Below are 27932 nucleotides of genomic sequence, written 5' to 3' on the forward strand. Positions count from 1 at the left end.
ACGAATCCTGACTTTCCCGTTCACGAACGAGTCAATGGGTGAACTGCCTTCCCGTGCATCAACGGATCAGTCAGTGAACGTGTTGCGTCTCCTTGCGTGAATTATGTAAGCAAGAATGTAGATTTACGATTTACTTATAGTAGGTTTTATATAAGTGTATGCATATATATGCCTAAATACTGTTATCCAATATATTGACTGCAGTTTCAGATTAGATTGCTGGTTTGAGATGTACTTTTATTAATATTACATTTATGTTATAGATTGTCTGGTGTTTTATTCCTTGTTTTTATATTTGCCAAACAAAACAAAAATCAGGCATTTGGTTAACTGCTTTATATGGCAATATGTATACGTGTTTTACGTTGTTATGAGTTGGTGTCCCCAAAATTAACAAATTTCGGCATAACGGGGTTTTTTTCAACCCCTATATTCAAACACATTTGGTATATTAACACCATCAACTACAAGCCAACAAATACAAAATTAAAACATCAATGTCGGCAGAAAGTGTGTCGGCTGGAAATGGCATAGCGGCAATGCTCTGTCACGCATTCGTGAATCTTCGCAAACGACCCAATCAGCAGCGAGTGATAGATGGAGGAGGGACTTTACGAGTCAGTGACGTAATTTTCCGTTCACGAACGAGTCAGTGACGCAACTTCCCGTTCGCGATCAGGTGAGAGACTGTTGCCAACGGTTCAGTGTGTAGGTGTCGTATTATAGAAAGAAATGTGTTAATTCCCCGAGCCAATTATCATTATAGATAATTGGTGGTGGTGGTGTGTGTGTGTGTGTGTGTGGGGGGGTGTAGTATTGTTTGAAGTGTATGGGTTGTTTCCACGGGATGTAAAAAAAAAAAAAAGAGAGAGAAATTTGATCAGGGGAGACTATTCGTTGAACGACTCGTTTGAACGAATCTTTTGAGTGAACTGATTCTAAAGATTTAGTTCACCTAAAAGAACTGGAATTCCCATCACTAGTAAAAAGAAGCGAATCATTTATCCTCCAGACACATACTACACTACAGTAGGTGCCAGCAAAGGACTTTGGAAATTAGATGCCTACCACCAATAGAAAGAAGAACACAAACTCAAGCCAGTTAACTTCCAGATCCAGTCAGTCGCAGTTGCGAGGAGAATGGGTGAACACCAAAACTTAATCGCTTTATTTGTTGTAATAATGGGAAACATGGGGAATTTTGTTTTCCAGAAAACGATGATGGGTTGCTTAAATAAGCATTCCAGTATGTGGACAGGACTAAAAGCCCCCCCCCCCCCCCCAAATCAAATACATAAAATGAACAAAAGTCATTAATTGCTTCATAATGTAGTCTCTAAAATAGTCTTAATTTCAATAGTACACACACACGCGCGCGCGCGCGCGGAAATGACGTTGCAGGAGGGAAGGGAAGTAAACATGGCGTCTGGACAGCAATGGGTGTTGGTGGAAATGGTGCAAGCATTGTACGAGGTACGTTCTTTCTCATAAGAATGCGGTTTGTGTAACGGAAAGTACTAAATTCGTGTACTTTTCAACATAATGATATTGATATGTTTTAAAATGTTGCGCCATATGGTAACTTCTGGAGTCAAGAAATACCTGATGTATTGGCATTGACGTACTCTCAACCAATCGTATTGTGTCTTGGCATCCGTGCTTTGTCATGTCCAATCCTGTCAACTCCAAAAGTAGATCGAAGCAGCCTGTCCAATGCTTTGTATCGACGTGTCTGGAAACGGTATCAATGTAGTTCATCGAGTGTGTGACGTTACGTGTCGGTCAAGACGTAATTTAACGTGATGTTGAAATTGCGGTCTGCTGTCTGTCCAGTTTGTATGGACAACTGCCATTTGTTGCAGTATTTTGAAAAACAAAACAAAAACAAAAGATACACACATGCATTCTTGTCTATCGTGAAATGTAGCATTGCCGCTTGAATTTATTTGAGGGAATGACTGCGCCCCCCCCCCCCCCCCCCCAAACACACACACACACGCACACACCAAAATTGTAAGTGCTGTATGTCTTTCCCCGGATTCTATTGTTCGTAGCCAAATAATTTTTTATTTTGAATCCAAGTACAAAGGTGAATGGTTTATGTAACACTAGCCAGATACATATTGATATGTGGTTAAAATATTTGTATGGAATAAAAAACAGAAAACACTTGAGTGCAGTTTTTCAAGTTTCCAAACAGTTAATTTAAAAAAAGATTTATTGAGCCCTGCACAGGATCGTAAGGTTTCAGTATCTTGAAAGAGGGTGGCAATTTCCCACTAGCAAAATTTGAGTGAATATAGAAAATGGTTTGAAACAGAAAACTGCATTGCTTCTATTTTAAGAGTGCGGAGAAATAAAAACTTTTAATCACTTCATCTTATGAGGAAAACCCAATGTGACTGGACGCGTGAATGAGCTAAAGATCCCATATTTTGTTTTGTGAAACATATCTGCAAACACACTGTTAATTAGGAATATTAAAATCTGCCTTTACATCCAGTGATCTATTGATGCAATTGTGCCTAGCTCAGTGGCACCTCAACCAGTGGGAGGAAAGTTTTATCATAGCTAACTGGCAACACTGCCCCATTCCAGTCAAAGTAGCTCGTGTATGGCCTATCCACTCGGAAATCAGAAAATGGAGATGGTACAGCTTCTGCAAAATAATCTTTTGTTGTCTTCCACAGGCCCCATCTTATCACCTCATTTTGGAAGGCATCCTCATTTTATGGATAATCAGGCTTCTCTTCTCTAAAACATACAGGCTCCATGAGACAAATAAACTGACTGAAAAGGTAACAAATGTGTGTGTGTATTGTGCGTGCGCATACGTGACCACACTTGAACGTTGGGCTTCCTTTTTTGATGCCCTTAACAGGAAAAAGAAGATCTTATTGAGGAGTGGCAGCCTGAACCTCTTGCTCCCACTTTTTCCACAGATTCGTCATACATAACCTACGATGTTGTCACAGGGTAATTATTTGCCAAGCTCAAACTTGATCCTATAAGCAAGTCCCCCCCAATATAAATTGAATCGTGCTCTTTTCGCTCAATGCTTTGACATCACATCAGTCGCAGATAAAGTTGATCCCTTTTCTGGTTGGGCGAAATATGGCAGCTGTGTATTCATAGCTTCCCATAATATGAGCTTCATAAAAGAGTCATTTTTACCCAACATTAACAAAGATCATGAACTTTGTGTTGAATAGGAGGACAAACGTTTGATGCTGTACACTAAACTGTAATTGCAATATGTTTTGTCATGTCTAAAATTATTTTTTTTTTACCACATAGCAATTATCTCTTATATATGCTATCTTCAGATGTATGCAAGTCATATCTTATTTCATATCTTGAATGACAGACCCCCGAGCCACAAAATCATAATCAATGGAAAAGAGTGCATCAACTTTGCATCATTTAACTTTCTGGGTCTCCTTGACAATGAACGAGTAAAGGTCAGTGTTTCAACTACTTTCATCATTGTACAACTTCTTACTACTGTTACACTAGATTTGAGCATATTTTTCTTTTGAGTAAAAGAATGTTTGTTTATTAATGTCTCATTACATTTCATCATTGCAGCAAAAGGCACTGTCATCGCTGAAGAAATATGGGGTTGGAACATGTGGTCCCAGGGGCTTCTATGGAACGTTTGGTAGGCGATTTCCTTTTAAACTGCTTTGTACCTTTTTATCATCATATTTTTTTTTATTACTAATTATTTTCTGAAGTCCAGGAAGGTTTAAGATCCCCATTTGTGTGGTATTGTTCTCGTAAATCTTTCCAAACAAATCAATTTGAACTTTAAGGGGTTATTGTTTTATCATAACAGAACAAGAACATTGGTCTGAATGTAGATGATGGAAATCACTCAGATTTAGCTTTTATGTACTATTTACATAAATCGATGCAAACACCTTACACGAATGCAGCAAGACATCCTCCTGGGTCTACGAATTATGGGAAATATAGTCTTACTAGTTTGAGGCAGCCCTGCGATTGGTTGGCAACCAGTTCAGGGTGTCCCCCGCCTACTGCCCGATGACGGCTGGGATAGGCTCCAGCACGCCCGCGACCCCTGTGGGGACTAAGCTGTTCAGAAAATGGATGGATGGATGGATGGATGGATGGATGGATGGATGGATGGATGGATGGATGGATGGATGGATGGATGGATGGATGGATGGATGGATGGATGGATGGATGGATGGATGGATGGATGGATGGATGGATAGTCTGAGGCATGATGATTTTTTTTGTCTGGTAGCATATTTCCAATGTTACAATGCGGCACAAGGGGGTATGAATACTTTTTCAAGCCACTGCATTTTCTCTATGAACAAGCGAGCCAAAGTGACAGAGTGAGTGATTATATTCATCTGTGATTAAAACAGTTTGAAGAGAAGGCTTTATCAACTGCTAAGCCCACTACAAATGCCTTTATGAGCAATTGTTAGAGTTGGCTGACTGCAAGGCTTTTTGAGACGCTGGATCAAGTGTTGTTGGGACTCAGAACACACCAGTAACTTCTAATATCTGCTTATGGCTCACCAATGGACATTTAGCGCCTGTTACCGTATTTTTGTTTAATTACCAACTATAAGTCGCAGTCTTTTTTCATAGTTTGGCCGGTGGTGCGAATTATAATCAGGAGCGACTTAGATGTGAAATTAATAACACATGACTTGATCATTAACAAATTACTTAAGAGTATAATTGATCACTTCACATGTTATTTTCACTTTAAACCGCATGAGGGCACACTAGGCCTGTGGAATAATTGGAACCACAACTGACAATGAGTCTGACCTCAGCGCCGTATGTACCGTATTTTTCGGACTATAAGTCGCTGTTTTTTTCATAGTTTGGGTGGGGGGGGGCAACTTTTACTCTGGAGCAACTAATATGTGAAATTATTCACAAATTTTCAAAATTAAAAAATCTGCGATGTAGTGGAACCGCGATGTAGCAGGGGATTACTGTAATTAGGAACTGCAACTGACATCAGTGGCGCGGCGCATACGCGGCGGTGTTTACATAAAGGACAATGGATTCGATCATGGGATTTAATGACTTGGAGTGACAGAGATTGTCTGATAAAATTGTTGTTTATAATTATATGGGCCTGTGGAATAATTTGAACTGCAACCGCCGTCAGCGGCGCGGGGCACACCCAGCATTGTTGACATAAAGGACGATCGATGGATTTAATGATTTGGAGTGACACAGATGGTTTGATAATATTGTTGCTTATGTAATAGTTATTTGATATATAATTTATATATCGTTATATGGGCCTGTGGAATAATTCGAACTGCAGTCGACGTCAGAAGTGCGGCATTGTTGACATAAAGGACGATCAATGAATTTAATGATTTGGAGCGACACAGATGATTTAATAAAGGTGTTATTTATGTTATGGTTATTTGGATAACTGTCAATGTTACGTCAGGCCCGTTCTAAGCTCTTCGTTTGTGTTTATGTCAAGTTAGCATACCGTATCCTTTAGCCTGTTGTTGCTCATTCATGTCTGTTCTTGGTGTTGGATTTTGTCGAATAAATTTCCCCCAAAATGCGACTGATACCCCAGTGCGACTTATATATGTTTTTTTTCACTTTATTGTGCATTTTATGGCTAATGCGACGTATACTCCGGGGCGACTTTTAGTCCGAAAAATACGGTAATTCCGGAGTCAGCAGCGGGTGTTGTGTATAAGTGACACGGACGACGAAGATTTTGATGGATTTAATGATTTGGAGTGACATGGATGGTTCGATAAAATTGTTATATATGTTATCGTTATTTGACATGTAGTTCATATATATAGTTATATAGATTTTGGAATAATTGAAACCGCAACTGACCATCAGTCCAACGTCAGCGGCGTTTTTTTTTTTTTTTTTAAGTGACACAAAAGACAAAGATTTCGATGGAATTAATGATTTGGAGTGACACGGATAGTTTGATAAACGTGTTATTTATGTTATAGTTATTTGAATAACTGTTAATATGTTACATCACGCACGTTCTCAGTTCCTCGTTTGTGTTTGTCACGTTAGGATACCGTATTTTTTAGCCTGTTGCTGCCTATTCATGTCTGTTCTTGATGGATTTTGTCAAATAAAGTTCCCCCCAAAATGCGACTTTTTTTCCTCTTGATAATGCACTTTATGGCTGGTGCGATTTGTACTCTGGAGCAACTCATTGTCTGGAATATATGGTAATTAATATATGGTATCAGTGAGTCGTCACCTTATCGTGGTGGAGGGGTTTGCGTGCCCCTATGATCCTAGGAGCCATGTTGTCTGGGGCTTCATGCCCCTGGTAGGGTCACCCATGGCAGAAGGGTCCTAGGTGAGGGGCCAGACAAAGCACGGCTCAGAAGACCCCTTATGATGAATAAAATATATGGATGTCGTTTTCCCTCGCCCGGACGCGGGTCAACGGGGCACCTCTCTGGAGCCAGGCCTGGAGGTGGGGCTCGAAGGCGAGCGCCTGGTGGCCGGGCCTTCGCTCATGGGGTCCGGTCGGGCATAGCCCGAAAAGAAAACGTGGGTCCCCCTTCCAATGGGCTCACCACCTATAGGAGGGGCCAAAGGGGTCGGGTGCATAGTGAGCTGGGCGGCGGCCAAAGGCGGGGACCTTGGCCGCCGCCCAGCTCACTGCAGATCCCCGGATCCCCGGCTGCAGAGGCTGGCTCTAGGGACATGGAATGTCACCTCTCAGGCTGGAAAGGAGCCCGAGCTGGTGTGTGAGGCAGAAAGGTTCCGACTAGACATAGTCCACACATAGTTTGGGCTCTGGTACAAGCCCTCTCGAGAGGGGCTGGACTCTCTTCCACTCTGGAGTTGCCCACGGTGGGAGGCGTCGAGCAGGTGTTGGCATACTTATTGCCCCCCCGGCTGGGCGCCTGCACATTGGGGTTCACACCGGTGAGCGAGAGGGTAGCCTCCCTCCGCCTTCGGGTGGGTTGACGGGTCCAGACTGTTGTTTGTGTCTATGCACCGAACGGCAGCTCAGAGTACGCACCCTTCTTAGAGTCCCTGGAGGAAGTGCTGGAGAGCGCTCCTTCTGGGGACTCCATCATTCTACTGGGTGACTTCAATGCTCACGTGGGCAATGACAGTGAGACCTGGAAGGGCGTGATTGGGACCAACGGCCCCCCCGATCTGAACCCGAGCGGTGTTCTATTATTGGACTTCTGTGCTCGACACGGATTTTCTATAATGAACACCATGTTCAAGCATAATGGTGTCCATGTGTGCACTTGGAACCAGGACACCCTAGGCCGCAGTTCGTTGATCAACCTTGTAGTCGTGTCATCGGATTTGCGGCCGCATGTTTTGGACACTCTGTGAAGAGAGGGGCGGAGCTGTCAACTGATCACCACCTGGTGGTGGGTTGGCTCCGATGGTGGGAAAGATGCCGGTCCGACCTGGCAGACCCAAACGCTCTGTGAGGGTCTGCTGGGAACGTCTGGCAGAATCCCCTGTCAGGAAGAGCTTCAACTCCCACCTCCGGCAGAGCTTCTCCCACGTCCCGGGGGAGGCGGGGGATATTGAGTCCGAGTGGACCATGTTCCGCGCCTCCATTGTTGAGGCAGCCGACCGGAGCTGTGGCCGTCAGGTTGTTGGTGCCTGTCGTGGCGGCAATCCCCGAACCCGCTGGTGGACACCGGCGGTAAGGGATGCCATCAAGCTGAAGAAGGAGTCCTATAGGGCCGTTTTGGCCTGCGGGACTCCGGAGGCAGCTGACAGATACCGGATGGCCAAGCGGAACGCGGCTTCGGCGGTTGCTGAGGCGTGGGAGGAGTTTGGCGAGGCCATGGAGAATGACTTCCGGACGGCTTCGCGGAAATTCTGGTCCACCATCTGGCGTCTCAGGAGGGGGAAGCAGTGCACAGTCAACACTGTTTACAGTGGAGATGGTGTGCTGCTGACCTCGACTCGGGATGTCGTGAGTCGGTGGGGGGAATACTTCGAAGACCTCCTCAATTCCACCGACACGCCTTCCATTGTGGAAGCAGGGCCTGAGGACTCTGAGGCGGACTCTCCAATCTCGGAGGTCGAAGTCACTGAGGTAGTTAAAAAACTACTCGGTGGCAAGGCCCCGGGGGTAGATGAGATCCGCCCAGAGTTCTTAAAGGCTCTGGATGTTGTGGGGCTGTCATGGCTGACACGCCTCTACAGCATTGCGTGGACATCGGGGACGGTGCCTCTGGATTGCCAGACTAGGGTGGTGGTTCCCCTCTTTAAGAATGGGGACCGGAGGGTGTGTTCCAACTACAGAGGAATCACACTCCTCAGCCTCCCTGGTAAGGTCTATTCAGGGGTGCTGGAGAGGAGGATCCGTCGAGAGGTCGAGCCTCTGATTCAGGAGGAGCAGTGTGGCTTTCGTCCTGGCCGTGGAACAGTGGACCAGCTCTACACCCTCGGCAGGATCCTCGAGGGTGCATGGGAGTTCGCCCAACCAGTCCACATGTGTTTTGTGGACTTGGAGAAGGCGTTCGACCGTGTCCCTCGGGAGGTTCTCTGGAGGGTGCTTCGGGAGTACGGGGTGCCCAGCCAACTGATAAGGGCAGTTCGGTCCCTGTATCACAGATGCCAGAGTTTGGTCCGCATTTCCGGCAGTAAGTCGGATTCGTTCCCAGTGAGGGTTGGACTCCACCAAGGCTGCCCTTTGTCACCGATTCTGTTCATAATTTTTATGGACAGAATTTCTAGGCGCAGCCGAGGCGTTGGGGGGGTCCGGTTTGGGGACCTCAGCATCGCGTCACTGCTTTTTGCAGATGACGTGGTGCTGTTGGCTTCTTCAGTCCGTGATCTCCAGCTCTCACTGGAGCGATTTGCAGCCGAGTGTGAAGCGGTCGGGATGAGGGTCAGCACCTCCAAATCCGAGTCCATGGTCCTCGGTCGGAAAAGGGTGGAATGCCCTCTCCGGATCGGGGACGAGATCCTGCCCCAAGTGGAGGAGTTCAAGTATCTTGGGGTCTTGTTCACGAGTGAGGGCAGAATGGAGCGCGAGATCGACAAGCGGATCGGTGCAGCGTCTGCAGTAATGCGGACTCTGGACCGGTCCGTCGTGGTGAAGAGAGAGCTGAGCCAAATGGCAAAGCTCTCGATTTACCGGTCGATCTACGCTCCTACCCTCACCTATGGTCACGAGCTATGGGTCGTGACCGAAAGAACGAGATCCAGGATACAAGCGGCCGAAATGAGTTTCTTCCGCAGGGTGTCCGGATGAAGTTGCTGGGGAGAGGGAAGTCTGGAAGTCCCTCCTAAAGCTGCTGCTCTCACTTAGAGATAAGGTCAGAAGCTCGATCAACCGGAAGAGACTCGGAGTAGAGCCGCTGCTCCTCCACGTTGAGAGGAGCCAGATGAGGTGGTTCGGGCATCTCATCAGGATGCCTCCTGGACGCCTCCCTGGGGAGGTGTTCCGGCCACGTCCCACCGGTAGGAGACCCCGGGGACAACCCAGGACACGCTGAAGAGACTATGTCTCTCGTCTGGCCGGGGAACGCCTTGGGATCCCCGGGATGAGCTGGATGAAGTGGCTGGGGAGAGGGAAGTCTGGGAGTCCCTCCTAAAGCTGCTGCCCTCGCGACCCGACCCCGGATAAGCGGAAGAAGATGGATGGATGGATATATTATAATTCTTATCTGTTTTCCGAATAGGTGTCACAAAAAAATTCAACAGGAACACAAACTCCGTTTCTATTCTGTTTTAATAAGAATTAATTATGATATATAATAATATAATATAGAGTGGAGCCTCGGTTTTCGAACGTCCCGGTTCTCGTATAACCTCGCGAGATGAGCCGAGAGGACCCGCATGCCAACTGACTCCGTTTGTTATTACATTCTCGTTACTCTGAGGATTGCATCAACTCTAATCATGCCTGCGAATGAAGCAAGTGGGAGCAGTAAAGCCATCCTAAAACACAAAGACGCTCCTCAAGCAATGTGACATTGAGCGCCCGGCCGGCGCGCTGCGATTGCGCGATCGGACCAAATCAAGCTCCCTGCGCAATGAGGTCCACTTAAATTTTGGAAAGTCCAATAGGACTTTAAAAATATTTTCTAAATTTTAGGACCGCTCTATCACATTAATGCGACCAGCGCAGTGCAGTTGCGCGGTCGGCTGCGTGCGATGGGTGCGCGTTCGGCGGTGCGCTGCAGTTGTGCGATCGTACAAAATTAAGCTCCCTGCGCACTGAGGTCCACTTAAATTTTGAAAAGTACATCAGGACTTTAAAAATATTTTCTAAATTTCAGCGACGGCTCTGTCACAATAATGTGACCAGCGCGGTGCAGTTGCGCAGTCGGTAGAGCGCTACGGTTGTGCGTTCAGCTGTGCGCTGCAGTTGCGCAATCGGACAAAATCAAGCTCCCTGCGCACTGAGGTCTACTTAAATTATGGAAAGTACATCAGGACTATAAAAATATTTTCTAAATTTCAGTGACGGCTCTGTCACAATAACGCAACCAGCACAGTGCAGTTGAGCGGTCGGTGACGCGCTAGGGTTGCTTGTTCGGCGGTGCGCTGCAGTTGCGCGATCGGACAAAATTAAACTTCCTGCGCACTGAGGTCCACTTAAATTTTGGAAAGGACATCAGGACTTTAAAAATATTTTCTAAATTTCAGCGATGGCTCTGTCACAATAATGCGACCAGCGCGATGCTTCTGAGCGGTCGGTGACGCGCTACGGTTGCGCGTTCGGCGCTGCGCTGCAGTTGTGTGATCGAACAAGTGCAATTTTTTTTTTTCCATTATATGTAATGGGTAAACATGATTCGGAATTCAAACCATTCACTTCTCGAACAGCCTTCCGGAACAGATTGTGTTTCGAAAACCGAGGCTCCGCTGTATATTATAATTATTAATATCGGTTTTCCGAACAGGTGTCAAAACAAAATTCAACAGGAACACAAACTCAAAGTTTCTATTCTCTTGTGTAATTTTAATTTAAGGCTTTTTTTCCCACCTTACTTTTGTTTTCAGATGTTCACCTGGAGCTGGAGAGCCGGCTTGCCAAATTCATGAAAACAGAGGAAGCTATCATCTACTCATATGGCTTTGCTACCATTGCTAGTGCCATTCCTGCCTACGCCAAGAGGGGAGACATCATATTTGTGTAAGTGCCATCGCTGCAGACTATGCCTAAAAATATATTCAAATGCTATTTATATTGTGATTTTGTTCAAAACCTTTGACATATTATTTTGGGCAGAGCTTTAATTTGACTTACTGAAGTAAAACGTAGATAATTGTTGCTTTAATATCATTTTCATATTTTGTCTCTTGGGCTTGCATTCAGGGATGAGGCAGCCTGCTTTTCCATCCAAAAAGGTCTACAAGCTTCCCGCAGCTTTCTTAAATACTTCAAGCACAATGACATGGATGACTTGGAGAGGCTTTTAAAGGAGCAAGAGTTGGAGGACCAGCAGGTTGGTAAATATTGGCTACAGTAATATTTGGATAGGTCGTTCTCAGTTACTTTAAGCTGAAGGAAAGAGTACCGTATATTCTGTACCAGGAGGCGCATTGAAAAGCCTTTATTTTTTTCAAAAACTGAAGGTGCACCTTTTTAATAAAGTGTACCTTTTATGTGGACCGAATTCCAAAATCTGTATATGTTGTGTTGCTGCCGTGTTTAGCGTGAGTCCAATACGTAGACGTAATACGCAGACCCGATGAACCAATCAGAGGACATTACGTTGTACGTAAAATACATAGACCGGGGAGGTAAACAAAATCAGAGAACTGTACGTAATGCGTAGAGTACATACCTCCGCCTCTCTTGATGAGTTTGTCTAAAGCCAACTGCATTTAGACCCTCTAAAATGGCATTGACAAAAAGACGTCCTTACAAGGCACAATTCAAGCTAGCTAGAAAGCTGGGATCATCGCTGAAGTGACAACGAGACAATGACGAGAGGGAACTTGGCATGTTTAATGGGGAACTTGCCCAATTGTTTATTTTGGATACAGAAGATGAGAACTTTGATTAATTTGCGTATCAAAATCGATTAACAATAATGTGAGTACAGTACTGTACACGGTTAAATAGTAGAATAAAGTACAACTCAACTCATACAACCAAACTCATTGTCATGCTTCCATGACGTTTTTTATTTTTTTTACGTTTTAACTGCAAGTCATGACATGCATGCTTGCTATAATGCAGTGCGCCCTTTGTGTGAATTAAGTACAGAAGAGCCCCCGCAATTGAATGCGCCTTTTAACCCGAAGCGCCTTATGGTGCGGAAAATACGGTAGTGTGTGTGTGTGTGTGTGGGGGGGTCACAATTTCTACAACACAAGTAGGATGTTTCTACTGCTGTTGCTGGAGGTTATGCGGGCAGAAGAAAAGTACACTTGGAAGAGCTTCAGAAACATCCATTTTGTTGAACAGAATGTACATCATTTGCCACAATGTACATCTTATGAACTTTACTGCCTGCTTTTGTTGCAGAACCCTCGTAAGGCTCGGGTGACTCGCAAATTCATTGTAGTGGAGGGGCTGTACATCAACACTGCTGATATATGTCCACTTCCTGAACTGGTAATTCAAGATTAGAATCACTTGTCAATTATTCATTAAAAAGGCCCAAATTCAGAGTGTGTGTAGGGACTGACAAACCTTATGTATCAATACCATACACAATATGGCATAAGTTCTTATTTTATTGTACTGTCTTCTGACCCATACATTGTTGACTGTGGCCCTTGCATGTCACAAGACTTATCGTAGCATTTTCGCTCTGCAGTAAAAGCACAATACCTCACATTCAGGTGAGAATGTCCCATTTTCATCTGCGTGTTTTGCCTTCCATTACCCAGATGGGCAGCTTTGCTTCCAACAAAAGTGTGTGCACAATAAGCTACTGCAAAGCTGACTGCACATTATGGCTCTTTATTTCTAAAAACACATTGTAAGTTACATTACTTAAATATAGATGTTTGGGCACATCATTTTAAAGTAGAAAGTCATTTCTTAATTCAAGTCAAGTTTATTTGTATACCCCTAAATCACAAGCAGTCTCAAAGGGCTTCACATAGACAATCAATTGACAATTATTCTCAAAGCATCCCCTGATCTTGGGCTCCCAAAAGGGCAAGGAAAAACTCCAAAACCCCTACCATGGGAAAAATGAGAAACCTTGAGAAGGGACCACAGATGGAAGGATTCCCCTTTCAGGATCACCAGGCTGCAATGGATGCAAAGAGGGCACATAAAATACATAATATGGAAATCAAAAAGTGGATGTCCAGGCCAAAGCGAAGAGCTGTCGGAGGTGCCTTCGATTGTCCTGGCAGTGTCCTCTAGGACGGTAATCCGCTGCAGTTCCCTCATGCTGAATTGGCCCACGAGAATCTAGATAGCCGCCGTCAGCTTGGGTGTCACCTAACCGCCTCCCCAGCCGGGGAGGGGTGGGGGGAATGGGGTCGGGGAGAGGGAGCAAAAACAAACTCCAGCCGAATCGGCTACTACAGGTTAATTAAAGGCCATATCATAGAAATATGTCTTTAAACGTGTCTTAAATGTTTCTACTGAGGTAGCAGTTCTAATATCCATTGGTAGGGCATTCCAGAGCTCTGGAGCCCGAATAGAAAATGCTCTAGCCCCTGCAGATATTTTCTTGGCCCTCTGTGTCACTAAAAGACTAGCGTTTTGCGAGCGAAGGTTACGAGACGGAACATAAGGAACAACTAAGTCGACGAGATATGAAGGCGCTAAGCCATGCAATGATTTATAGGTTAATAGAAGAACCTTGAAGTCACATCTTAAATGGACCGGGAGCCTGTGTAAATTGGCTAATATTGGGGTAATGTGATCAAATGTTCTTGTCCGTGAGAGCAGCCTTGCAGCAGCATTTTGTACTAACTGTAGACTTTTGATGCTGGACTTGGGAAGACCAGAGAATAATGCATTACAGTAGTCCAGGCGCAACGTGATAAATGCATGTATAATAATTTCCGCATCACCGGTCGAGAGGATTGGGCGAATCTTAGCAATATTACGAAGGTGAAAAAATGCTATTCTGGTTATATTCTTAATGTGCTTTTCAAAGGAGATCATTTGGTCATATATTACCCCGAGATTAGTTACAGTATCACTCTGAGTGATAGTACGGTTATCTATAGTTATAGTGGTTTCCTTAAATAAATGTTGATAACGAGCCGGACCAATTATCAACATCTCAGTTTTATCTGGGTTCAGACGAAGGTATTGAGAGACATCCATTGCTTGATCTCCGCAAGGCATGCCTCAAGATTACAACAGTCCCGCGGATCTGTCATTGATAACGGCATATATAATTGGGTGTCATCCGCGTAACATTGAAAACTAATATTATATTTACGTATTATGTCCCCAAGCAGTCATATAAATATTAAATAGAATTGGTCCTTGTACCGATCCCTGTGGACACCACACGTAACTTTATAGAGCTCAGAGGACGCATTGCCATGGACCACTCGGTGCATCCTGTCTGTTAGATACGAATGAAACCAGCCTAGTGCTGACCCCGAAATACCAACACAACCTTTAAGACGCTCTAATAAAATATCGAAGTCAACAGTGTCGAAGGCAGCACTAAGATCGAGTAGTAACAATACCGATGAAGTGTTTGAATCCATAGCTATGAGTAGATCATTAGTCACTTTAGCAAGTGCTGTGTCAGTGGAATGATTAGCTCTAAAACCAGACTGAAAAGATTCATATCGATTATTAGCGACCATGTAATCAATAAGCTGCTGCGCTACTACCTTTTCAAGCATTTTTGCTATGAATGGGAGATTTGAAACTGGCCTATAGTTACTGAGACAGTCCGGGTCAAAATTTGGTCGCTTAAGTAGCGGTTTAATGATAGCAGTTTTAAAGGCTGTTGTGTTTTGGGTGTTGGAGACTGAATGTAAACACTGTATCTTCAGAACTTTAGCTAGATTGAAAGATTGATTTCTTTGCAAGCAAAACTTCAAAAGGCCTGCCAGAGTATTTGTACAAATTGTACAAAGATTTACAAAACAATGTCCACTGTTTGGGCGGCTCGGTGGCGCGCTGGGTAGCACGTCCGCCTCACAGTTAGGAGGCTGCGTGTTCGAGTCCACCTCCGGCCCTCCCTGTGTGGAGTTTGCATGTTCTCCCCGTGTCCGCGTGGGTTTTCTCCGGGAACTCCGGTTTCCTCCCACATCCCAAAAACATGCTTGGTAGGCCGATTGAAGACTCTAAATTGTCCCTAGGTATGAGTGCGAGTGCGGATGGTTGTTCGTCTCTGTGTGCCCTGCGATTGGCTGGCAACCGGTTCAGGGTGTCCCCCGCCTACTGCCCGATGACGGCTGGGATAGCCTCCAGCACGCCCGCGACACCCGTGGGGACAAAGCTGGATAGATGGATGGATGTCCACTGTTTTGTAGCTGATGCTGGATTTAGTGGGTTGTCTCGGAAACTCCTCATTTGGGTGTGGTTGCGGCACCGTCACCTAAATTCACTCCGAGATGATTCTTGGCAGAAATCTTAACAAGCTAATGTTGTGTCTGCAAACAATGTACTGTGAACAGAGGAACAAGTATCCTTCCATGTCATTTATAAGAAATAAACCTAAATTGGATGACACTGGTTAGCATTTCCACCTCACAGTTGGGAGGTGCAGGTTTGGATTCCAGCTCCGGCCTTCCTGTGTGGAATTTGCATGTTCTCCCCGTGCTTGCGTGGGTTTCCTCCGGCTGCTCCTGTTCCCTCCCACAATCCATGCATGGTAAGCTGATTGGCCTCTCCAAATTGTCTGTAGCTGTGATTGTGTGAAAGCTTGTTTGTCTAAATGTCTGCAATTGGATGCCGACCAGTACACGATTTTTCCCTGTAAAAGACAGCTGAGACTTTGACTTTTGACTTTGAGATCCAGTACACTCGCGACCCTTGTGATGTAAGGATGAGCTGTTCAAAAAATGGATGGTTGGATGGATATTATTTTGTCAAATAACTGGGGATTACAGTTTAGTCAAGTCAAGTTTATTTGTATAGCCCTAAATCACAAGCAGTCTCAAAGGGCTTCACATAGACAATCAATTGACAATTATTCTCAAAGCATCCCCTGATCTTGGGCTCCCAAAAGGGCAAGGAAAAACTCAAAAAACCCTACCAGGGGAAAAATGAGAAACCTTGAGAAGGGACCACAGATGGAAGGATCCCCCATTCAGGATCACCAGGCTGCAATGGATGCAAAGAGGGCACATAAAATACATAATATGGAAATCAAAAAGTGGATGTCCAGGCCAAAGCGAAGAGCTGTCGGAGGTGCCTTCGATTGTCCTGGCAGTGTCCTCTAGGACGGTAATCCGCTGCAGTTCCCTCATGCTGAATTGGCCCACGAGAATCTAGATTGCCGCCGTCAGCTTGGGTGTCACCTAACCGCCTCCCCAGCCGGGGAGGGGTGGGGGGAATGGGGTCGGGGAGAGGGAGCAAAAACAAACTCCAGCCGAATCGGCTACTACAGGTTAATTAAAGGCCATATTATAGAAATATGTCTTTAAACATGTCAAATGTTTCTACTGAGGTAGCAGTTCTAATATCCATTGGTAGGGCATTCCAGAGCTTTGGAGTCCGAATAGAAAAGTTTAAAATAATGCCCAACATTATATTATGATAGAGCACTTCATGGAAAGACAGCTCATTACAAATCTTTTTCTATTCTTTTAATCTGCCCCGTTTGACTATTGGTCTTGTGAAAATGGGAAGAAACCCTATCATACCTTGGTTTTGATATTTCAATAGCGTCTGCTTGCACAAATTCTCAAATCACACAATATCTTTTTTTGTGTGTATTGGCCTTTGTTGTCGTTAATAAAGAGAAACCTTGAAGTGAAACACATTCAATTGTGTTGAAAATACTTTCTCTCTCCAGTGTTTTAGCCAAGTTTGTTTGTTTTGTATTTGTTTTAAGAGAATTAATTAATAACTATTTTTAATATAATATTGATGTCATGTATGAATAACATTTATTGTCATCCAGGTGAAACTAAAGTACAAGTATAAGGTGCGGATTTTCCTGGAGGAGAGCATGTCTTTTGGTGTGCTGGGAGAGCATGGCCGAGGGGTTACAGAGCACTTTGGAGTCAATGTAGGTACTTTCAATTTGATCAAAGTTGACTGCAAATGCAACCAGTGGTCACAGGTCAGCGGAAAGGCTCTGTTCCAATTTGCATGACAGTCCAGACTATACTCAATTTTCTTTTAGGCTGTATTTAATATTTCCTGTGAGGACTGATAACATTTGTGTCTCTTTCATGTTTGTGCAGATAGAAGACATCGATTTGATCAGTGCTAACATGGAGAATTCTTTGGCCTCCATTGGAGGCTTTTGCTGCGGACGCTCTTTTGTTATAGACCACCAGGTAAGCATAGTACCAAAGTTAAATGAAAAATTGTTTCGCAACGTTCCTAGAGATATTCAGCATATTTTGCATCAAGAGTTACTTTTCATTATCCATGCCACAGACAGAAAGGAAAATGAAAGGATCTAAATATAGGTAAATATTCCTCTTAAACTGAGATTAAAAAATAACTAATCACCAAAAATTTACTGAAAATGAGCCTTAGGTGCATTTTGAGTTTTTTCACCAAAACATTACAGCTGATACAGGATGGTCCTGATACAGAGAAGAGTACAACAGTAATGGCACCAAACGTCGACAGGAAAACTACAAATATGGAACCAAACATCTTCTAAGGCACTAGTTGAACAATCAAGGCGTCTCGCCGCTTCACTCAAGATGACTCTAGAAAAAAGCGTATAAGCAATTTGGGTGCAAAAACCTGGTCAACCTCATGCGAGAGACAGAACTCAGGGTAGGGTTGGCAGAAAAAAAGGAGGAGCCGGGGAGGTCCTGTCTCATTGCGCTGTGACTATCCACGGTTTACCATGTGTAGGCTAACAGCCCATTGAACTGAGAATGCAGTTGAGCGGCAGATAAATTATCCTACAACTCCCACACTGCAACAGAATCCACCATTGTCCTCGGTCAAGAATGTTTCCTGGCCTCCTTGGACTGCCTCTCTGGTGGGCGTTCTTGGAAGGAACCAGAGGGTTTAGGTGAATTTTGCAAGGTGCAGAGAATAATCTACCACAGCATATTCTTTATTCATCATTTATTTATTCATTAGTTTGTTCGTTCATTCATTCATTTATTTATTTATTTTCCTGTTTTCAACCTGTTTACTCATTTTTGTTCAGTTTTGGCAAAGTCTCCACTGACATTTTGTGATTCAGTCATAAGAATTCATGTGTCATTGTTTTGCAGCGCCTGTCAGGACAAGGCTACTGTTTCTCTGCGTCTCTGCCTCCCTTGCTAGCGGCTGCAGCTATTGAGGCCCTCAGCATGATGCAAGAGAATCCAGGTACATGTTCTTAATTTCTTTCTGTTGTCATCAGGCAAAATCACATCAGATTCTAAAACAAGGAGTTCACATAGCCGGCCCATTGTTATTTTGCATTCAAATAGCAGCAGGGGACCCTGGAACATTTATGATCTTAAATCAGGCAGAAACTGCGGCAGTTGTACGTGGCTCTAGAGATAGTAGCACTTTATATAAATGTTTAAATATAAGAAAAACATCAGCAAAGAAATGACTATAAAATGCACAAGTGCCAAGTCTCTCTCACACACGCACACACACGCACACACACACACGTACGCACACACACAGTAGTATGTTTGAGTGTTGTGCACCTTTAAAGGGCTTGGCCTATTGGACGACATCTGGAGTTGTTGGTTTGAGATAATGTCTGATCCTTGTGAGTGTTGTCATTTGGTAATAGAATGTTTGACTTTGGTCTGACTGTTCCAATACCTTTAGAGAGGTTGGCAAGTCACACTAGGTCATAAAAACATACATTAAAAAATCTGACCGTTTATCTTTGATTGAATCTCTCAAATAGCTCAGTGTGTGCAGGTCTTTGTGGATAAAGGATTGTATCCATACATATTCTTCGTCACATTTCAAACAGTCACGTCATCAGAACAACAGTCAAACTAATGGCCAAGATGGTTGGGGTGGCTCGTCTTAAAAAATCTGAATGCTACTTGAGACATGCATGCCCACAGACATTTCTAATCTTATAATTCCTATTTTATTACAAAGCGGTTGTGCTCTGTTTTTAGAACTATTCACTGTTCTGAGGGAGAAATGCACATATGTTTACAAAGAACTACAAGGGTAAGTATTCTACCATTATTCTACATATATTAATTGTAATTCATTACACCAGTTCACTCTGTTCTATGAAACTACTCTGCAACAATAGGTGTTTGCCTGATGGATGTTCTTGCAAAATTGCTTATAACTGCTCTGTCTCACTGAGCAGCAAAGGTCAACGAAGATTTGTGCATGCCTAAATGTACCATATTTTCCGGACTATAAGGCGCACCAGATTGTAAAGCGCCCCTTCAATGAATGGCCCATTTTAAAACTTTGTCCGTATATAAGGCGGACCGGATTATAAGGCGCATAAAATAGAAGCTATACTGCAACAAACTGAGGTTGCCTAGGGTTGCCGTATGCATCCACTAGCAAATTGCCAATGAGCCCTCTGTAAAGAATCGCATTTCTCAAACCATCTCTCAAACCATTTACTAGTCGTGCTAAAACGTACTGAAACATTTTGGCAAAGCACTGTGTACAACCAGTATAGATCAACAAATTCATCAATTGATCCATATATAAGGCACACCGGACTATAAGGCACACTGTCGGCTTTTGAGAACATTTTAGGTTTTTAGGTGCGCCTTATAGTCCAGAAAATACTGTAATTATTATTATTTTTTTTTTTTTTTTTTTTTTTTTGTCAGGGTTTGCAAACGGTCACAAAGATATTTCCCAGACATTCACCAATATTTTTAATCGTTTTTCTTGTTGCAAAGAATTTTTGAACATCTGTCTCTGGCACGCCCAACCACCCGTAAGACCCTTGTTAGGACAAAGCAAGTTAGAAAATGGATGGATGGATTAACCAATGAAAATCAGACATTGCTTTGTTGTTCAACAGTAATATTTCCTGAAATATGCCTGAAAAAATTATGGTACCCCTAGAAAAGATAATTTGACCATGGGGATCCTAACCCTATATTTAACATAGTCGTGTCTTGGAATTAGCTTCACGGGTGTCTTCAAACTTGAAAGCTGTCAGTTGGCCTCTTTAAAGGGTAAAGTAGTCACTGTGCTGTAAGCACACGTCATAGATTGGAGGAAGCGAAGCAGAGAGTTGTTTTAGTAGATTCTGCGCGTATACCTTGAAATTATAACGTGAGCTACACCAAAATAGCCACTGGTCATAAATGCAAATGGCAATAAATAAATAAAAATCTCCGACATGTTCTAATACAATGGAGCCTCGGTTTTCTAACGTCCCGGTTCTTGAACATTTCGGTATTCGAACAAAAAATTCGAGTTTTTTTGCTTCGGACGTCGGACGAAATTCGGTTGTCGAACCTCGCTAGATGAGCCGAGAGAACCCGCACAACTGACCCCGTTCGTTATTACATTCCCGTTACTCTGAGGATTGCATCAACTCTAATCATGCCTCCAAAGGAAGCAAGTGGGAGCATTAAAGCATTCTAAAACACAAAGACGCTCCTGAAGCAATGCGACTGTGAGCGCCCGGCACGCTGCGGTTTCGCGATCGGACCAAATTAAGCTCACTGCGCACTGAGGTCCACTTAAATTTTGGAAAGTCCATTAGGACTTTAAAAATATTTTCTAAATTTTAGCAACCGCTCTGTCACACCCAACACCTGCCACTGACCATTGACGGTGCTGTGGTGGAGAGAGTGAGCAGCACCAGATTCCTGGGGGTGCACATCAGTGAAGACATCTCCTGGACCACCAACACTGCATCACTGGTGAAGAAAGCTCAGCGCTGCCTGTACGTCTTGCGGAAACTCAGGCGAGCAAGTTCTCCACCAGCCATCATGACCACATTCTACCGTGGCACCATTGAGAGCGTCCTCACCAGTTGTTGTTGTGGGGTGGTAGCTGCACTGAATACAACATGAAGGCCCTGCAGCGTATAGTGAACACAGCTGGTAGGATTATTGGTGCTTCACTCCCCTCCCTGAAGGACATTTACACCTCCCATCTCACCCGCAAGGCAACCACGATTGTGTGTGATGTGAGTCACCCCGCTCACACTTTGTTTGACCTACTGCCCTCGGGGAAGAGGTACAGAAGCCTGCGGTCCCGCACCACCAGACTCACAAACAGCTTCATACTCCAGGCTGTTAGGATCCTGAACTCTCTGCTCCCCCCTCCACCCTTGGCTGCATAACGTCCTGCGCCTTTTGGGCCACGTTGGCTGCCTTGCACTACTCCCCCTGTACATTTGCGATATATTCTGACTGTCTGCTGTATGCACACTGGCTCCATTTTTGCTCTTATTTATTTATTTATTTATTTATTTATTTATTCATCGCTCTTATTTATTTATTTATTTATTTAGTTCTTTATTTATTTATTCATCGCTCTTATTTATTCATTGTATGTGCATTATTGTTTTTTACTTTTTGTGTTGTTTACTTGAATATTTTGTTTGTCCGTGAAATATTATATTATATAAATTAGAATTTCAAGTGACGTCAGCGGCGCGGCGGTTGTTTACATAAAGGACAAAGATTCGATGACGAAGATGACGAAGGGCCCCACGTACTACCGGCATCATTAGCGGCTTTGTTTGTAAGTGACACGGAGAAAGAAGAGTTTGAAGGATTTAATAATTTGGATTGACACAGAAGGTTTGAAAAACTATTACGGCTTTTACGCACGCCCGGTCCTACTCTACGGAGCTCTCTTTCACCTCATTGGATGGAAGTCGGGGGCCGGCGCTCAGCCGGGTCTGTGGAAGAAATAGAAATGCAACTTGCGAGTCCGGCGGCGTGCCGCGCATGCGCGGCATTGTTTACATAAAGGACGATCAATGAATTTAATGAATTGGAGTGACACAGATGGTTTTATAAACGTGTTATTTATGTAATAATTATGAGAATAACTTTGAATATTACGCCCATTCTGAGCTCTTCGTTTGTGTTTACGTCACGTGAGCATACCTATCGTTTAGCCTGTTCTTGCCCGTTCATGTCTGTTCTTGGTGTAGGATTTTGTCGAATAAATATCCCCCAAATTGCGACCTATACATGCGGCGCTTGCGCGGCATTGTTTACATCAAGGTCGATCAATGGATTTAAGGAATTGGAGTGACACAAATGGTTTTATAAATGTGTTATTTATGTAGTAGTTATTAGAATAACTTTGAATGTTACGTCAGGCCCATTCTGAGCTCTTCGTTTGTGTTTACGTCACGTTAGCATACCTATCGTTTAGCCTGTTGTTGCCCATTCATGTCTGTTCTTGGTGTAGGATTTTGTCGAATAAATTTCCCCCAAAATGCGACCTATAGTCTGGAGCGACTTATATATGTTTTTTTCACGTTATTGTGGATTTTATGGCTAATGCGACCTATATTAGGGAGCGACTTTTAGTCCGAAAAAAATACAGTGTGTGTGTGTGTGTGTGTGTGTGTGTGTGTGTGTGTGTGTGTGTGTGTGTGTGTGTGTGTGTGTGTGTGTGTGTGTGTGTGTGTGTGTATATAAATATATATATATATATATATATATATATATATATATATATATATATATATATATACACACATTTCCATCCATCTTCCGCTTATCCGGGGTCAGGTCGCGGGGGCAACAGCTTTAGGAGGGACTCCCAGACTTCCCTCTCCCCAGCCACTTCATCCAGCTCATCCCAGGGGATCCCAAGGCGTTCCCAGGCCAGCCGAGAGACGTAAGTCTCTCCAACACGTCCTGGGTCGTCCCCGGGGTCTCCTACCGGTGGGACATGCCCGGAACACCTCCCCAGGGAGGCGTCCAGGAGGCATCCTGATGAGATGCCCGAGCCACCTCATCTGGCTCCTCTCAACGTGGAGGAGCAGTGGCTCTACTCCGAGTCTCTCCCGAATGACCGAGCTTCTCACCCTATCTCTAAGGGAGAGCCCGGACACCCTGCGGAGAAAACTCATTTCGGCCGCTTGTATCCTGGATCTCGTTCTTTCGGTCACGACCCATAGCTCGTGACCATAGGTGAGGGTAGGAGCGTAGATCGACCGGTAAATCGAGAGCTTTGCCATTTGGCTCAGCTCTCTTTTCACCACGACGGACCAGTACAGAGTCCGCATTACTGCCGACGCTGCACCGATCCGCCTGTCTATCTCGCGCTCCATCATGCCGTCACTCGTGAACAAGACCCCAAGATACTTGAACTCCTCCACTTGGGGCAGGATCTCATCCCCGATCCGGAGAGGGCATTCCACCCTTTTCCGACCGAGGACCATGGACTCGGATTTGGAGGTGCTGACCCTCATCCCGACCGCTTCACATTCGGCTGCGAACCGCTCCAGTGAGAGCTGGAGATCACGGACTGAAGAAGCCAACAGCACCACGTCATCTGCAAAAAGCAGTGACGCGATGCTGAGGTCCCCAAACCGGATCCCCTCAACGCCTCGGCTGCGCCTAGAAATTCTGTCCATAAAAATTATGAACAGAATCGGTGACAAAAGGCAGCCTTGGCGGAGTCAGACCCTCACTGGGAACGAATCCGACTTACTGCCAGAAATGCGGACCAAACTCTGGCATCGGTGATACAGGGACCGAACCGCCCTCATCAGTTGGCTCGGCACCCCGTACTCCCGAAGCACCCTCCAGACGACCTCCCGAGGGACACGGTCGAACGCCTTCTCCAAGTCCACAAAACACATGTGGACTGGTTGGGCGAACTCCCATGCACCCTCGAGGATCCTGCCGAGGGTGTAGAGCTGGTCCACTGTTCCACGGCCAGGACGAAAGCCACACTGCTCCTCCTGAATCAGAGGCTCGACCTCCCGACGGATCCTCCTCTCCAGCACCCCTGAATAGACCTTACCAGGGAGGCTGAGGAGTGTGATTCCCCTGTAATTGGAACACACCCTCCGGTCCCCCTTCTTAAAGCGGGGAACCACCACCCCAGTCTGCCAATCCAGAGGCACCGTCCCCGATGTCCACACAATGCTGTAGAGGCGTGTCAGCCATGACAGCCCCACAACATCCAGAGCCTTTAAGAACTCCGGGCGGATCTCATCCACCCCCGGGGCCTTGCCACCGAGGAGTTTTTTCACTACCTCAGTGACTTCGACCTCCAAGATTGGTCAGTCTGCCTCAGAGTCATCAGGCCCTGCTTCCACAATGGAAGGCGTGTCGGTGGAATTGAGGAGGTCTTCGAAGTATTCCCCCCACCGACTCACGACATCCCGAGTCGAGGTCAGCAGCACACCATCTCCACAGTAAACAGTGTTGACCGTGCACTGCTTCCCCCTCCTGAGACGCCGGATGGTGGACCAGAATTTCCTCGAAGCCGTCCGGAAGTTATTCTCCATGGCCTCGCCAAACTCCTCCCACGCCCAGGTTTTTGCCTCAGCAACCGCCGACGCTGCGTTCCGCTTGGCCATCCGGTACCTGTCAGCTGCCTCCGGAGTCCCGCAGGCCAAAACGGCCCTATAGGACTCCTTCTTCAGCTTGACGGCATCCCTTACCGCCGGTGTCCACCAGCGGGTTCGGGGATTGCCGCCACGACAGGCACCAACAACCTTACGGCCACAGCTCCGGTCGGCTGCCTCAACAGTGGAGGCGCGGAACATGGTCCACTCGGACTCAATGTCCCCCGCCTCCCCCGGGACGTGGGAAAAGCTCTGCCGGAGGTGGGAGTTGAAGCTCTTCCTGACAGGGGATTCTGCCAGATGTTCCCAGCAGACCCTCACAGAGCGTTTGGGTCTGCCAGGTCGGACCGGCATCTTCCCCCACCATCGGAGCCAACCCACCATCAGGTGGTGATCAGTTGACAGCTCCGCCCCTCTCTTCACCCGAGTGTCCAAAACATGCGGCCGCAACTATGTGTGGAGGCACGTCCGACTTTGTCTAGTCGGAACCTTTCTGCCTCACACACCAGCTTGGGCTCCTTTCCAGCCAGAGAGGTGACATTCCATGTCCCTAGAGCCAGCCTCTGCAGCCGGGGATTGGACCGCCAAGGTCCCCGCCTTTGGCCGCCGCCCAGCTCACTATGCACCCGACCCCTTTGGCCCCTCCTATAGGTGGTGAGCCCATTGGAAGGGGGACCCACGTTTTCTTTTTGGGCTATGCCCGACCGGACCCCATGAGCGAAGGCCCGGCCACCAGGCGCTCGCCTTCGAGCCCCACCTCCAGGCCTGGCTCCAGAGAGGGGCCCCGGTGACCCGTGTCCGGGCGAGGGAAAACGACATATGTTTTATTCATCATAAGGGGTCTTCTGAGCCGTGCTTTGTCTGGCCCCTCACCTAGGACCCTTCTGCCATGGGTGACCCTACCAGGGGCATGAAGCCCAGACAACATGGCTCCTAGGATCATAGGGGCACGCAAACCCCTCCACCACGATAAGGTGACGACTCACGGAGGGGTATACATACATATATATATATATATATATATATATATATATATATATATATATATATATATATATATATTTATTTATTTATTTATTTATACACACACACACACACATACACACCGTAATTTTCGGACTTTAAGTCGCTCCGGAGTATAAGTCACACCAGCCATAAAATGCACAATAAAGTGAAAAAAAACATATATAAGTCGCACCGGAGTATAAGTCGCACTTTTGGGGCAAGTTTATTTGTCAAAATCCAACACCAAGAACAGACATGAACCAGCAACAACAGACTAAATGATACAATATGCTAACGTGACATATACACAAACGAGGAGCTGAGAACGGGCCTGACGTAACATTCAGAGTTATTCAAGTATTACATAAATAACACGTTTATCAAACCATCTGTGTCATTCCAATTCATTAAATCCATCGATCTTGCTTTATGTAAACAATGCCGCATATGCTGACGTCGGACCCTTTGTAAGTTGCAACCATTATCAAACCATCTGTGTCACTCCAAATCATTAAGTCCATCGATCAAATTCCTCGTTCTTTATGTCAACAACGCCGCGCGTGCGCAGCAGAGATCTAGTATATAACTATATAGTAGCTGTATATTGTGAGTTCACCGAGCCAACAACTACTGAACTTCCATCCACGGAGGTGGAAGAGAGCTCCATAGAATAGGAGCGGGCGTGCGTAAAAGCCAAGTCCGAGCCCCATCCACCGTCCCCGGACAGCCACCCGGCCGAGCGCCGGCCCCCGACTTCCATCCACGGAGGTGAAAGAAAGCTCTGTAGAGTATGACCGGGCGACTTATCGTCCGAAAATTATTGTATATATGTGTGTGTCTCGTCATCATGGGATAGTGGGAAACGAAATTTCTATCTCTTTGTGTGTCTTGACGTGAAGAAATTCACAATAAAGCAGACTTTGACATTTGATTCGGAATTCGAACGATTCACCTCGAACAGCCTTCTGGAACGGATTGTGGTGGAAAACCGAGGCTGTGTGTGTGTGTGTGTGTGTGTGTGTGTGTGTGTGTGTGTGTGTGTGTGTGTGTGTGTGTGTGTGTGTGTGCGTGTGTGCGTGCGTGCGTGCGTGCGTGCGTGCGTGCGTGCGTGCGTGCGTGCGTGCGTGCGTGCGTGCGTGCGTGCGTGCGTGCGTGCGTGCGCGCGTGTGCGCGTGCGTGCGTGCGCGCGCACATCATCATCATCAGACCCCCGATCGGCCCATCCGACCCCTGGCTACTTTTCAGTGTTTTTCACATTTGCCATTCTCATCCCTGTTGTAGAATTCCTGGGCTGAAGTTGGTGGGAATGCAGTTTGCTCCTGCTCTTCACCTGCAGCTGGAGAGAAGTTCAGGCTCTCGAGAGTCTGACATGCAGATGCTGCGTTCGATTGTTGATTATGTGAGTTCTCTTTTGTTTCACATTACCTCATATACAGGTGGGATGATGGTACACTGGTTAGCAAGTCCACCTCACAGTTTAGAGATGTGTGGTTCAACTCTGGCACTTCCTCTGTAGTATCTGCATGTTCTCCCCGTGTCTGTGTGGGTTTTCTCTGGCAACTTCATTTTCCTCCCACATTCAAAATTTAGACCTGTCCGTAGGTGTGATTGTGAGTGTGAATGGTTGTTTGTCTATTGTGCCCTGCAATTGGTTGACAACCAGTTTAGCGTGTACCTCACCTACCAACCATAGACTGCTGGGATAGGCTCCAGCACGCCTGCGACTCTCGTGAGGATAAGTGCTTTAGCTTATAGACGGATAAAACATATACACTTCCCTTCCATGATACTGAACAACAACTTCATCTTTTCATCCCTTCAATCCGAGACCTCTGACAAATTAAGACATGTGCAAGGCGAGTTAAAATTTTGCAATAGCAAAATGATAAATGCAATACACTGAGTTCATCTTTGTTGCTGTGGACTCCAGTTTGGGTTTTGTCCTGCATGCATAACAGTTCAATGTCCAATTTTATTTAATTTGAAGGATATTTGTACGGAATATTTGAATGGGACTGCGAATGTTGATGTTGAAGATGTGCTTTCTACAGCATAGATGACAAATTAAGAGACAGACATTCTGTAACTCTTCCTCATTTCCATATTTTGGTTGTTAGTGTATGGAGAGGCAAGTGGCACTGACTCTCGCCCGATACCTCGAAAAAGAGGAACGCTATCCCCCTCCACCCAGGTAAAATCCACAATCTCTTTCCATCAGTGGGGTGGCAGGGTTTAAATAACTGTTATTCCATGTGTCCTCAGCATCAGACTGGTGGTGACCATCGATCAGACGGAGGAGGACATCCTGAAAGCCAAGTTGTGTATCCAGGATGCTGCTTTAACGTTACTTAAATGAATGTGAATACAATGTCAATGAACTTCTTATCTGTT

The 27932-nt window shown here is 45.5% G+C and overlaps 1 protein-coding gene across 3 annotated transcripts; it reads left to right on the forward strand.

Annotated features, from left to right (window-relative positions):
- Positions 1 to 685: 685 nt before the first annotated feature.
- Positions 686 to 27922, forward strand: sptlc1 (serine palmitoyltransferase, long chain base subunit 1). Of its 3 annotated transcripts, none has more exons than XM_085926751.1 (15): positions 686 to 1144; positions 2691 to 2798; positions 2882 to 2976; positions 3368 to 3461; positions 3589 to 3661; positions 11008 to 11140; positions 11324 to 11453; positions 12482 to 12571; positions 17022 to 17129; positions 17308 to 17403; positions 18310 to 18406; positions 19171 to 19225; positions 26823 to 26940; positions 27659 to 27732; positions 27804 to 27922. In XM_085926751.1, exons 1-15 carry the CDS (start codon positions 1061 to 1063, stop codon positions 27895 to 27897), a joined length of 1449 nt encoding a protein of 482 aa, XP_085782877.1. In that variant the 5' UTR covers positions 686 to 1060; the 3' UTR covers positions 27898 to 27922. The 3 variants fall into 3 exon arrangements, with proteins under 3 accessions (XP_085782877.1, XP_085782878.1, XP_085782876.1); XM_085926750.1 differs by lacking the exon at positions 686 to 1144 and adding an exon at positions 1264 to 1473; XM_085926752.1 differs by lacking the exons at positions 686 to 1144; positions 26823 to 26940; positions 27659 to 27732; positions 27804 to 27922 and adding exons at positions 1261 to 1473; positions 20776 to 22703.
- The last annotated feature ends 10 nt before the right edge of the window (positions 27923 to 27932 follow it).

This window comes from Syngnathus leptorhynchus, chromosome 12, assembly GCF_054491065.1.
Source record: "Syngnathus leptorhynchus isolate UIUO chromosome 12, UIUO_Slep, whole genome shotgun sequence".
Lineage (NCBI taxonomy): Eukaryota > Metazoa > Chordata > Actinopteri > Syngnathiformes > Syngnathidae > Syngnathus > Syngnathus leptorhynchus.